The 14,481-nt window shown below is 34.7% G+C and overlaps 1 protein-coding gene across 1 annotated transcript; it reads right to left on the bottom strand.

Moving 5' to 3' along the window:
- Positions 1-9,723: 9,723 nt before the first annotated feature.
- LOC120141339 (CBL-interacting serine/threonine-protein kinase 6-like) lies at positions 9,724-11,496 on the bottom strand. Its single transcript, XM_039156251.1, has one exon. The coding sequence runs from the start codon at positions 11,128-11,130 to the stop codon at positions 9,832-9,834; it is 1,299 nt and encodes a 432-aa protein (XP_039012182.1). The 5' UTR covers positions 11,131-11,496; the 3' UTR covers positions 9,724-9,831.
- Positions 11,497-14,481: the final 2,985 nt, after the last annotated feature.

Raw genomic sequence — 14,481 nt, 5'->3', positions numbered from 1 at the left:
ACCCATGAAGCCCCCATACCCCAAGTGGTATGATGAGAATGCGTATTGTGAATATCACGGCGGAGTCCCAGGGCACACAATTGAGAACTGTTACGCATTCAAGAGGGTTGTACAAAAGATGCGTAACCAGAACTGGATCGACTTCAACAACTTTGGGGCATCCAAGTGAGGAATATCATTTCATCATTTGAGGCATTCTGTTTGACTTTGTTTTTCTTCCATTTTTTCTCTCAAAGTTTTTGTAAGAACATTTTAATCAAATTTATGTTACTTTAAAAGATGTTAAGCAATGGATCATATTTGCAAATTTGTAATTCCTTGCATATCATTTGAATTAAGAAACTCTGTAAACGATTCAAAGTTATGAATCTTTGACGAAGTAACATGATTTAATAACAAGGACTTTGACCTTATCCAGAATATACCCTCAAACACCATACCCCGCTCTTGTAATTAACCAATATACCCTTTTCCTTTCATAAGGTGCGGACAACATAGGGCATCATTTACATATGACAATTACTATGTTTTTTTTATTTAAGACGTTCAATGACGATGATGATCTTTACAAATGAAAGAGTCGAGTAGGTGAATCCAGTTTAGGTCAGTTGCTGGAAAATTGAACTCTAAAGATGAGATTCCTTGACTTTCAAAAACACCTAAGCTATAACAGGTTCTTCTTGACAATCTTAGGAAATTAAATCCGTAAAAACTGAGCTATTCCGCTAAGGCAATTGGTTATAGAGGAAACTTGAAAGCCCTGGCCTTATGAGTAGATTACGTTCAAACCATGACATTGCTCGGACACTTGGCAATTCGGTGTTTGCTCCACTGCTCTTGTCAGGCTGAAGACTCCGTGATGAGATGAACCCTTCAGTTAACTTGATAAGAGTGATTATAATATTAAGCTGGCCCTCTAAAGCAATTGGTTAAATGCCCCGGCTTTATGGATTCAGCTAGCCAGATAATGAAAAGTTAAATCAAATTTATCTAAGCAAGAAATTTTCGGTAAAATGGACTAAGGGAGTTAAGGAACACCTGTTATAGTTGACTACACACAAGCACTCAAGAATTTCATTTTTAGACCGATATTTTTTGCACTGCCTTTGTTGGAAGAGCCTACAAAGCTTGAACAAATGAAAAATTTCAGAGAACTGAGATAAAAGGTCTAGTAATTGATCATGTTAGTTGCGTCATTTTGTCCGCACCCAATTAAAGTGCCAAAGCATGTGGCGATATTTAAAAAAATGGCATTTTTTACCAAAAAAACCTTAGAAAGGAGGCCAACCTAAAGCCGACTTGTCCCTTTGAACATTTGTCAAAGATTTGTAACTCTGAAAGCATTAAAAGAGCTCTTGATTCCTTTGGTATTTTTTGAACTCACATTTACAATTTGATTCAATTGCGAACAATACTTTACATTTCTCTCTCCTGAAACAAGAAAAAGGAGAAAAACGTTTTCAAACAGAACAATCTCAGATATGAAATGTCTGTAAAGCCCAAGCTCGAGAAGCAAATGGGGCACGATCGATTCCATGGACCAGATTGGCAGGCAAAGCACGAGACTCCATCCAAGAAATAACACATAATTTATTCATGTTGCATGCATCTCAGACATACTTAGGTGCATCACATTCATCATTTTAGCATACATAATTTTGCAGCTTTCAGAGTCAAGCTTCGACTTCAGGATGAAGGTTACTCGACTTGCAAGCACCTTTAAAGAACGATGGTGTAACTCAGCAGCAAGAAGCTACACCTCAAGCGACTTTACATAACTACAGATCTCAGATGGGTTCGAGAACCAATTCAGATCAAATCTAGTTCAGTTCAAACTCACCAGGAGCAACATGTTTTCAGTTAACACTTTCAAGCCAGATTTCAATTCCACGACGGAAGATATCCGGCTGTCAGAATTTATCAGTAGGTTTTCCCAGACCAGCTTAGGGGAACCACCGGAAGAATCATGACCGTTTTCGACCCGTAAAGGGAAGCCATTTTTAAACAAACTATTTGCAGCTTAGCTCAAGGCCAGAAGGGCTATCTGCCACCAAGACCTTTGAGTTCGACTACGCTCAGCTCCAAGGCACATCATTTGCAGTATAGCTTAAGTCGAGAAGAGCTATCTGCCAAAGACCCTTAAGTTCGATTACACTCAGCTTCAAGGGCATAACATTTACAGCATAACTCAAGGCTAGAAGGGTTATCTGTTAGCAAAGACCTTTGAGTTCGACTACGCTCAGCTCCAAGGCACATCATTTGCAGTATAGCTTAAGTCGAGAAGAGCTATCTGCCAAAGACCCTTAAGTTCGATTACACTCAACTTCAAGGGCATAACATTTACAGCATAACTCAAGGCTAGAAGGGTTATCTGTTAGCAAAGACCTTTGAGTTCGACTACGCTCAGCTCCAAGGCACATCATTTGCAGAATAGCTTAAGTCGAGAAGGGCTATCTGCCAAAGACCCCCGAGTTCGATTACGCTCAGCTTCGAGGGTGCATCATTTGCAGCATAACTTAAGTCAAGAAGGGTTATCTGCCAACCAAAGACCTTCGAGTTCGACTACGCTCAGCTCCAAGGCATATCATTTGCAGCATAGCTTAAGTCAAGAAGGGCTATCTGCCAAAGACCCCCGAGTTCGATTACACTTAACTTCGAGGTCATATCGTTTACAACATAACTCAAGGCAAGAAGGGTTATTTGTCAATAGAATTGTCGAGTTCGACTCTATTTAGCTCGATGATACCTCAATCACACTAATGTTCGGCTGCAATCGAGGTTTTCAAAGTCAAGATGAACACCTGGGTTAACCGTGCCTTAGTGACAAAAAACCGCTTTCCGACAGCATAACTTAAGTCAAGAAAAGCCATCTGTCGGCGAGGACCTTTCGGGTTTGATTTTATTCAGCTCAAGGGTCTATCAACCACATGGTGGAGTAAAAGAATTATTTTTCCAGTCGAATTTTTGAACTAAGGTCTTTAAATTAAGAAGAAGACCGAAGTTGACTACAATTGGGCAACAAGAAGCCGCATCCCGATTCAAATCTCGAACTATGACTTCAATTCCATATCATTTCAAGGTGGACTCGACTTCACGACGGAGGAGCCATCTGCAACCCAATTCGACAGGGAGTTATTCTTCATCTCCACCGAACGAAAATTTGTGTCTTTTTATCTTTGTCCTATTTTTCGTTCCACGAAAAAGGACAAAGAGGGGCAGCTGTAGACACTCATTTTCGTCCATATTTATTTATTTATTTATTTATTTGTTTGTTTTTTATTTATATATTATATAATTTTAAAAAAACATTTTGAAAATATATGATATATAATTTTTAAAACATTTTAAAAACATTTATATATTATATAGTTTTAAAACGTTTTTGAAAAGAAATATAATATATAGTTTCCAAAACATTTTTGAAATATACATATTATATAGTTTTTAAAACGTTTTGAAAATAATATAATATATAATTTTTTGAAAAACATTTTGAAAGCATATATAATATGTAATTTTTAAAACATTTTTAAAAATTATATGGTTTTTAAAAAAAAACACTTTTGAAAATTATATAGTTTTTTAAATGGTTTTTTAAATTTATATATAATATATAGTTTTTAAAAGAAAAATTTTAAAAATATATATTATATAGTTTTTATATTTATTATTATTATTATTATCATTATTTATTATTATTTTTTATTACTTATTTTATTTTATTTTTTTCCCGTTTCATGTCCAAATGGGTCAACTGTCCAGTCCAACAAGTCACGGTCAGGGTCCAAACACAGATGGGCTTGATCCAGCTTGGTAAGTTTAGGGTTTGGAAACCCTGAATGATATCAGTTTCAACGACGCCACAAAACCAGGGAGATGAACGGTCAACAGTGCCAACGACCGCCGAAATCCCCGGGACTGACCCATCCCGGGTGACCGGCCACAACGGCCACGAGCACCCTTATTTCGGAACCGACAGGCCTCCGATGGGGTATAAATACCCCGGTGAGGCCATGCAAAGGGAGGACATCATCAAGACCCAAACAGAGAACAAAGATCATCAATAAAAACAGTAAACCGAGACAGAGAATCCACAATACCGAACATCAACAGAACAACAAGTTCAAGCAAACATCGGAGGCTACGCAGAACAATCGGAACCATTGAAACCGAGAGCCAACAGTAAACAGAGAACCACACATCACAATAGTAAACCAAGGCGAGCCACAGGATCGCAAACAGTACATAGCAAACAAAAAACCGAGAACGAAAAGGCCACATCACAACAAATCACGAAACAAGGCACCATCGAAACAAAAAACTACATACAACAGTGAGCAAAACCCACCACATCAACCAAAAACCGAAACAAAACACAAGAACACAAGAACACAAAAAAGATCGAGAGCCGAGCAAAGCGGGAAGTAAACATGCCGGGAAAGTGAAAGGTCTCGCTGGAAAAAGGTAAAGGCCGAGTTTTGTTTTGTAGATCTACGTGATTCGGCTTTGGTTGCGGTGAATCGGGGTTCGATTTCGGTTTGAGCGGTACAAGGGGGTCATTTGGTGAAGGTTTTGGTGTTTTCCGGCTGCCAAGGCCGACGGCCGGAGGCGGCGCTGAACGGTGGCGGGGGGTTCGGCCAAGGGGGCTGACTGAGAGAGTTATCTCTCGTTTAGAGAGATGGTTTTTTTCGGCAAATGCTGAAAATGAATTCAAAAGGGAGAGTTTTCATATTTATATACCAGGGGCCTCTTTGCAATTAGAAGTTTTTTTAATTCTCTCCGCAGTCCCTGTATGTTTGAATCGCTTTACAATCTGGTCACCGTATGCAATTTGACCTCTGAATTTGTGATTTATTCAATTCAGTCCCTACTTTTAATTTACATTGTTTTGCAATTTGGCCCCCTTACTTTTTTATTTTGCAGTTTATTTTTAGTACCTGGTTAACCCATCCATTTTAATTTGTTATAATTTAGTCCTCGAATTTTTTTTTCTCCTTTTTAATTTTAGCATTTTTTTAATTATTCATTTTTACCTTAATTTTAGTGTATTTTTATTCCTTTTCTTATTTTTAATTTATCACTTTTAAAATCTAGCATTTGTATTATTTTTTTTCCTTCCTTTTATTTATTCAATATTTTTTTTTTTCTTTCCCCTAACATTTTTGACTTTGTAGAGAAATTTCAATTGATCAAAGGTGAGTAATTCGAATCGAGTAATTTAAATTTAAATTTAAATTTTCTATTTTTCGCTATAACGACAACCGGAAAATTAATCGGTACCGAAAGGGCGGTTCAAGGGTGCTAATCCTTCCTTGACCGTAATCGACTCCCGAACCCGACACGTTTCTGGTACAACGCAGATCAGGTAAGATGGTGTCCGACCCACCTAAATTCGTTTTAAAGTGGTCGGTGGCGACTCCAACCCAATTAATCTAAGTCGAAGCCCAATTCCGGGGCCCAACCGGAAAGACGGTTCCGACAATAGGAAAGAAAGGTAAATTATTTGTTTAGTATCTAAATTATTGGTTTTGGTCCGTTTTAGTACTTAAACATTTTTCTTTTTCAAAATTATACCTCAAGTTTAATTTTTGTTTCATTTTAGTACCGGTCATTAAAAACTTTAATTGTTGTTTCATTTTGGTACATTGTTCAAAATTTAACGTTAATTAAAAAAAGTAAAGTAGGAGCTAAAACTGACCAAATCTAATAGTTTAAGTACTAAACGTATTAAGTTTTTAAAGGTGGGGTACTAAAACAAAATAAAATCTAAAATTTAGGTATAGTTTAAAAAAATTGGAAGATCAAGTACTAAAATGGATCAAAATTGATAGTTTAGGTAGTAAATGCGTAGTTTATCCATTTAAAATATGCGCGAGTTATGGTTTGAGGTGGGCTTGGGGTTTTAAAAGGGGCTGGTGGGTTTTTGAAATAACGAGGGAAAAGGTAGGTTTGGGGTTCCAAAAAGGCTAATGGTTTGGGCATTTAAAAGGTCTGAATAAATATTCATCATGAAATTCAACTTTTTTTTATTAGTTATTATTTTATTGATTGTATTTTCTTTAAAAATATTTTGTTTCCACTCCATAAAAAAATATATTATTAATATATGTGTCTATCTTCACAAATATTTTTAAATCCACTATTTGGAAGGATTTGTGGTGAATGATAAGAAAAGGGTTTTCGCTGTTGAGATGTGACGACCTCCACCGACATAGCAAAGAAAGCATGATGTTAGAGGTTTGGTTCTTATCGGAAAATGATTAACCGACGAGGCTAAGATTTAAGAGAATCTTGCTTAATAGTCTAAGGCGACTATAAAATCATATATGTTTAAAACTTTTTTTAATTCATTACGTACACGATCTTTAAGATAACTTTTCATGATGAATAGGTGATATTATTATTGTTGAGATACTTGTTTAAAAATAAACACTCTGGCTTTTGGAGTTGGACCGTCCATTTGATGTGTCCCACACACCCAGTTGTTTAGTCATAAATTAGAATTAGAGTTTATGTTATCTAAGAAGTAATCATTCACTAATCTGAATCTAATTAAAGACACCTTCCCCACATAGATGCAAGACAGGGACTCAATTGTATGTGATAAAGAATATATGCATACATCATCATACATGATACAATTTTTCATACTATTATTGACTCAAAAGTATATAGTGTGTTCTTTTTCATTAATTTTGAGCTTTTGTTGACAATTGTTCTTAGGGTATTCTTCTATGGGTATTTAATATATTGTTTATGACATTAAGTTTATGTTAATCATAATCAAGGACAGTTTTATTTAAGACTTAGGCTAACAATTCATTAATTATACAAGTGATTAAGTAAAATTACTCTTACTAATGGTGTGAAATAAATGCAACTAATATTAATTTATGTTTTTAATGTTAATTAAATTAGGGCAACCAACATGTTACCTTGTAGTTTAAAATTATATCAATTAAGGATTTATAGTTTAAGCGGACGTTTTGCTTATAACAACTTAAAATTAGATGTACGATTATTTTCATTTCAATATTAAGCATTTTTGTTCAATGAATGTCTTGCATGAGATTCGATCTTTTTTTAGGTTCAATTATGGTTTTAGTCCTTATGCACAGGGGGAAGGTGGAAATTGTGTTTAGGAGTCAAAAATATTAAATTTAGGAGGATCAGATTGCAATTTAATCATCGTATTAAATTGTAATTTTATAATTCTAGATGGACTAAAGAGAAATTATACCATTTTGGGAGGCCAAAACCCTACCAGCCCCTCTAGCTCCACTTGTGTTGCATCTGAGTTCTCTGTACTTAAAAAAAAAATTAATGTGGCCCGGCCTTGTATTATTTTTTCTCTCAATGTGATTATTTGACCAACGATTTTCATCGTTAACTGTTATGGTATTGATGTGACAGTTAACTGTAGTGATGTGACAGTCCATGGTGATAACGTAGTAGTCCACAGTAATTGATAATGTGACGGATGACATGACAGATAAGGCTAAATTGGTAACTCAAATACGACAGATGGACTGTAATGCCAACATCATGAACTGTCACACCAATACCGTAATGATTAGCGATAGAAAACCATTGTCAAAGAATCGAGTTTGTTTTCTAAATTAGAATATCATATTAAAAGAAAAAATAATACCATTCATATTATTTTCAAGGACTTTTTGCCATTATATTAACGTAATAAAGAGATTAAAATCATAATTGGAAAATTCTTTTGAACTGCAAAGGTTAAAGAAATCTTGACGTATTAAGCTAGTTGAGTGGTTTGAAATGAAATTGGTAGGGAAATGGGAGGGGCCCAAGCCATGTGAATAAAAGTGGATCTTAGTCACCACAACGTGACAGATGATTGTCCTTCACAAAACTCATCTCCGACAACATGACACCACCCTCTGGTCTACCCCGGTCGGTTACTGTCACATTTTTAACTCCCACTTGCAAGCTTAAAGAAGCTTGGACTCAAACATACCACTTCGCTCCTGCTGGTTTAAACCAACCACTTCTCTCGTCGGTCGATCTATATTTAGGGTCCGAGTTAAGATTAAATATTTTCAAAGTAAAATGTGAGAGGACATGACCCATGCAACCAGAGAAAATTTAAGATGAGAGACAGGCCTGTAAACTGCAGGGTTTCATTATCAATGTATGGCTCAAGCTGATGGACACCTGTATAGCAGACAACACAAACCACCATTTTCATTTACTCCGTACGTTGCTGGAGGTAGCTACCGAAACCTAACAATGGACCACGTAAAGAAATCAACTCAGCTCAAATTTTATTGTTAATCCATGTACTATTGCGTATCTAATCCTTTTGTTTTTTGTCATCGTGCTAATGATAGTTGTGTGGTCACCAACACATGGCAAACACGATGAGATAGTAGATAGTAGATTGAAGTTTCAAGTAGCAGCAACAGCCGGCAAAAGCACGAGACACATGAAAGGAATGGTGCGGTGGACATGGGATCTTATCTTCACTGATTCCAACAGATATTCGTATGATTCAAGTGTCTTGAAACGGCCAAGGAAGTGCCTTAAATGGCAAAAGAGTGTCCAAAAATACACGCTCACAAAACGCATCTTCTTTTACAAGATTACCAGTAGCCTTATACCGACGTAAGACAAAGCTGTAGTAGAGCAGATTACAGCTCATAGAAAGTTCAATCTCACGTGACCTCAACCAGTTATGTCGACGACGAATAATTATGTAGGCTCAACTGCTTTGTTAGAAAGAACCGTAAACAATCGAAGTTATTGGACCGATATCCATTTGCCGAAGCATGCCTCATGGACAGACATTGAATTTTATGTCAGAAGAGAACTTGAACTTTTCAAAATTTAAGGGGTAAACTTGAATTTATAATATTTTAGGGGACGAAAATATATTTTAATAAAAAAACACATAAAAATATAAAATATATAGTAGTTTTAAATTTTCAAGGTAGGATTGTGCCTACCCGTCTCCTCCTCGGCTCATCCTTACATGATGTGATTGTTTGTTGAAGTAAAACCTCTAATACGCTTTTCTTGTATAAATCTCGAGTCTTGAAGTCTAGTTAAGGTTTCATTTGAAAATATTTCTCCAAATGAGTTTTTTCAACGAGTTGTTTTAATCTAAAAGCACCGTTTTCTAGTTTCTTGATTTGAGTCAATAATTACATTTCAAACGAGAATTTTTGACCGAAAAAACTATGATCAAAAGAAATAAAATTTATACCATCAATAAACGAGAGGAGAGATTTTAAGAGGTGCATACAAAATCCTAAAGAGAATAGTTATCCAATAATAATAATAAAACAAAATAGTTAATTTGTGAAGTTTAAAAATAGTGATATTCCAATGGACTATTAATGTATTTTGACCAAATTGCAATAACAAAATAGCAAGAAAACTCTTACACCTTCGTTCAAAACCAATAATTAGTGTGGCGTATAATATGGTAATGAATTGATTCCAAATGAAAAGAGGAAGCGAGAAAGAAACACGAATAGTGATTTTAATGATAAAATAATAATAATTATTTTTAAAAATTTTAAATTCGAGTGTCATAACTATTAAAAATATAAATATTTAATATCAAATAATAATTAAAAATTATTTTTAAATAAATATTATTTTGTAATTACTAGAGTTAATAAAAATAAAGCAACAAGAAAGTGGCGAGACAAAGATTAATCGTCACTAATGCAGTCCACTGACACACAAACATATGAACAACAGAAACATCAACATACAATGGATCCAACAACAACAAGAACAAAGTTTTAATCAATCACAACATTGAAAAGAAAATTACAAAGAACAACAATATTATCATCAAGCAACGGTCGTGTTCTCGGTCGGCGATGTCCAGACGATGTCTTTAAGCGCCGGTCGCAGCTCTTTACTGCAGAACTGATTGTACTCGAAGGTGTCGCCGTTGTCTTTCTTAACTTCCACCACCGAAAACGACGGCGTCACCGAGAATATATCGGCCGCGATGGCTAGTTTCCCTTTCCTTCCGTATTCTTGTCCCTGTAACCGCACCCTTGACTCGCTCTTCTTGACGCTGAACTTGCCCGATTTTGCCACCTCTTCGAGCCGCGATATCACGCTGCTCGCCGGCCTTGTGGTGGCGAATCTCATTTCTTCTTTTTCTTCCCTTTTTTTCTCTTCGAACAACGGTGACAGATCGAAGCCTTCCGACAATGAAATTATGTGGAAAGCGTTCAAAGTCTCGGTCTTTGATGACTTGTCACCGTTGAAAGCTTCGAATTCGAGCTCTTGTTTTGTTGTTATGGTCTTGGGGATGGATTTTTTGAACCAAGACGAATCCATGATCCTCGAGATTGTGATTCGGGTATTCGGGTTCGGGTCTAAAAGCCTGGTGATTAATCTACGAGCTTCCGGCGAAAACCATGGCGGGCACTTGAAATCACCTCTGTAAATCTTTCTATACATTGCCACAATATTATCATCTTGAAACGGTAAAAATCCAGCGAGAAGAACATATAAAATCACCCCACAAGACCAAAGATCCGCCTTGGCTCCGTCGTATCCTTTTTTTCCGATGACCTCCGGGGCTACATACGCCGGAGTTCCGCACGTCGTGTGTAACAAGCCGTCTTGTTTAAGGTGTTCCGAGAAAGCGCTTAGTCCGAAATCGGTGACCTTCAAGTTGCCATCTTCGTCCAAGAGCAGATTCTCCGGCTTCAAATCACGGTGATAAACGCCGCGGCTGTGGCAGAAATCGACGGCGGAAACAAGATGTTGGAAGTAAGCTCTGGCCGCGTCTTCTTTGAGACGACCCTTGGCGACTTTCGAGAACAATTCTCCGCCACGGACGAGCTCCATGGCGATGTAAATCTTGGACTTGCTCGCCATAACTTCGTCCAGTTCCACGATATTTGGGTGCTTCACCATTTTCATGACGGAAATCTCCCGCTTGATCTGCTCCATCATCCCCACTTTGATCAATTTTTCTTTGCCGACGACTTTCATGGCGACGTTCTTCCCCGTTTGGAGATTCTTTGCATGGTAGACTTTGGCGAAAGTTCCTTGACCCAATACACGACCGAGCTCGTATTTCCCATGAAGCAAAGATGGGTTGTCGTTCTTAGTAGCGTTGTCCGCCATTTTTGTAACTTATAAGATCGAGAAATTAAAAAAAAAAAAAGACACCCTTTGAACTGAATTTACTCTATATTTACAACATGAGAGATGAACTTAGACGGAAGATTAAAAGAAGAGAGGAGAAGCTATGACTGGATTACCGATCAATGGATCACCCGTCTTCGACGTGTTTCCGGTGACAAGTCCGGCCGCCAACGGAACGTTTACGGTTGCCACAATGCTCAGGCCGTATCAACGATGAACTTCTCATCTCTCTGCATTCCCCAAAGGGATTTTTACACTTTCTTAAAACGAAAATTAACAAAAACAAATGAAAAAGAAAAAAGCCTTTTTCCTGTTATCTACAACGGCAGGACTCAGGAGATTCAAGCTTTCTTCTTTTTGGGATTCAATGCTAAAGGTTGCAACTTATAGAAGTTCTCCCAAGGGTGGAATTCTCGTTTTAGTCCCTTGATTTATCAAACTGTGATATTTGGTTGTATGATTTGATTTGAAACAGTGGGATCCTGACACGTGGAAACTTGAGGCAATAATTTTTGCCTTTTTGTCATTTGCTATTGGCAGGTTCTTAATAATTCTGTGGGGTCCAGTTTCGGACAAGTGAAAGAGAAACTGTTGTAATTGTTTCGCGAATTTATCATTTCTTGTTTTATTAGTACTAATTTCATCAACATTGATTGTTAAGATACTAATGTGATAATTATAGTGCGAATGATGACATGGAAAAAAAATTAAATTAATCTTTTAGTCGATTTTGACAATATAATTTATTATAATTAAAATTTCAATAATTTATTTAATCTATAAGAGAAAAAATTAAGGGTGTAACAAAAAAATTTCTGTAAATAAAAAATATTTTTTAAAATTTAAAATTTTGGACATACTTTGATTCACCAACGTCAAAATATTTTCAATGGAGAGGTTGATAAGGAAAAATATTTCATAATATCACGCTAATTATATGATGGATATTATAAATTAAATTGGGGTAAAATTTTAATTTTTTATTGAAATTATCTCAATTTTGAGAATAATCAAATTAAAAAATAAAGAGGATAGAAAGGAAAATATTTTAATACCAGTTTTTATTACAAATGATAGTCGACAATAATTAATCACAAGGAATAAAAATGGTAAAATATTAGATAAATGTCATAATAAAACTGTCCAAAACTATTAATTTTGGTACTCTCGTTAAACAACCAATAAACGAGTAACCTATAAATGAAATCTAAAATTTGAGTGATAAATTCGAAAAAAAATCAAAGTTAAACTACTAAAATATCAATATAGCATTTTAAAAAATTATTGGTATTTCGCTCATAATTCAATAAAAATATATGATATTTACTTTTAGACTAAACTACATGTTTAGTCATTCATATATTTTAACAGTTTCGTCTTGAGCACCTAACTGTTTTTCTTTTAAAATTATAACTAACGTTATATTTTGATTCCGTTTTTATTATCTAATGTTAAAAAAAGTTAAAGATGACGTTGACGTGTCATAATAAGATAATGTCAAATCATCATTGAAAAATAAAAAAATTATAACGTCATTAGTTCTGTTTATTTTTTAACGATGGGTTATCAAAACAGAACACAAATGATACGTTATGCATAATTTTGAAAGATAATTAAATATCCAAACATAATCATAAAAATAAGCAACTAAAAATAATATATATAAATAAATATTTTTATCAACGATAAAAGATAAATATCATTTAAAATATCTTCTTAAAAAGCAAACATTATTCGTATAATTTTTCATACTTTTTATGTATTTATTAATCAGTCCTCATTTCTCAAAATCTTAAACTAAATAGTCACCTTGAGTAGCATACGCATATAAATCAGCTAGGTTTAACTATTAACTTGGCCCCTTTACTTTGTACATTCTCTCAAGTCGGTATTTAATTATATAAATATATTTTACGAACACCATTGAAAGAGATGATTTAGTAGAACAAAAATCGAACCATGCAATATCATTTAATTCTTTTAAAAGATTATATAAATATAGGTAAAGTACACAAATGGTCCTCCGACTATAGGATACTACTTTATTAAGTACCTCGACAATTAAAAGCTACAAAATAGTCCTCCAACTATATAATGTTGCTTTATTAAGTCCCTCGGCTATTAAAAGTTATAAAATGATCACCCGACTATTCATTATGTTCCAAACTCGTCTTTTTCCATTAAAAATTGGCGATTGTTAAGTTAAACGTTAGCATGATGACTGAGATATGATAGTCGTTTGAGATTCTGTGATCATATTTATTCATATCACAGTCGGTAGGTTAACGTTCAACTGATAATACCGTCAATTTTTTAATAGAAAAATACGAGTTTGAAACATAATGAATAGTCGGATGACCATTTTGTAACTTTTAATAGTCGAGGGACTAAAAAAACAACACTATATAATCGAAGGACCGTTTCATAACTTTTGATAGTCAAATGACTTAATAAAACATAACCCTATAGTCGGAGACCATTTGTGTACTTAATCCTATAAACATTTGATGCAAAATGTATATAAAACCCAAAAATAAAAATATTTTTTTTGTAGCCAATTCAACAACAAACAAAATACTGTATTTGAACAAAAAAAAAACCGAATAATTACAATGAAAGAAATTAAAAAGAAAATTTGATATGCTGAACCGGTTGTTTCTGGTTCAGGTTTTATTTAATGTTCAATGATATGTTATGGGCCCCATGGCCCCATATGCTTACGCTTGGTATGTCTGTCGTTATAGTCTTCTTAAGTATGCTAATAAAATTGGTTTAATTGCATCAAATGCCTTCAAGCTATGACTAGATTATAAATTGGTCCTCCAACTTCCTTTCATTCTAATTAAATCTTAATATTATCGATATCGTATCAATCAAGTCCTTCTGTCAGCATAGTTGGCAACTTAGATGTCCAAGCTAGCTCGGTTTAGACTTGTAACATTTTTGAAATTCATAGATTAAATTTTAAATAAATATGTATTTATCGTATGAATAATTTGTATCTATCGTGCTAAGAAAAACAAACAACCCTTCTAAAATTTGATGACATTTTTTTATATTTAACACTTTAGAGTCAAGTTAACCATACAATATACACACATATTTAATTTTTAATAGTTTGAGTGTTTACAAGGCATTATATATTCATAATCTTTCTTAGTCGTCGACAATGCACACACACACTATAGACATAGTTGTTAAACCCGAAACGTCAAGAGATAACAACACTTCATTTAATCACTTGTGTCATTCAATGAGTTCTCAATATTTAAAATTTTGATCCATGTGTTTTTAATATATTTAATGTCATATTTGAATTAACATTTAATG

This window comes from Hibiscus syriacus, unplaced genomic scaffold, assembly GCF_006381635.1.
Source record: "Hibiscus syriacus cultivar Baekdansim isolate YM2019G1 unplaced genomic scaffold, ASM638163v2 tig00110796_pilon, whole genome shotgun sequence".
Lineage (NCBI taxonomy): Eukaryota > Viridiplantae > Streptophyta > Magnoliopsida > Malvales > Malvaceae > Hibiscus > Hibiscus syriacus.
This window is presented reverse-complemented; position numbering and strand designations above follow the sequence as displayed.

Excerpts from the sequence above, each read along its gene's own strand:
- LOC120141339 (XM_039156251.1), bottom strand. The coding sequence starts at position 11,130 with ATGGCGGACAACGCTACTAAGAACGACAACCCATCTTTGCTTCATGGG.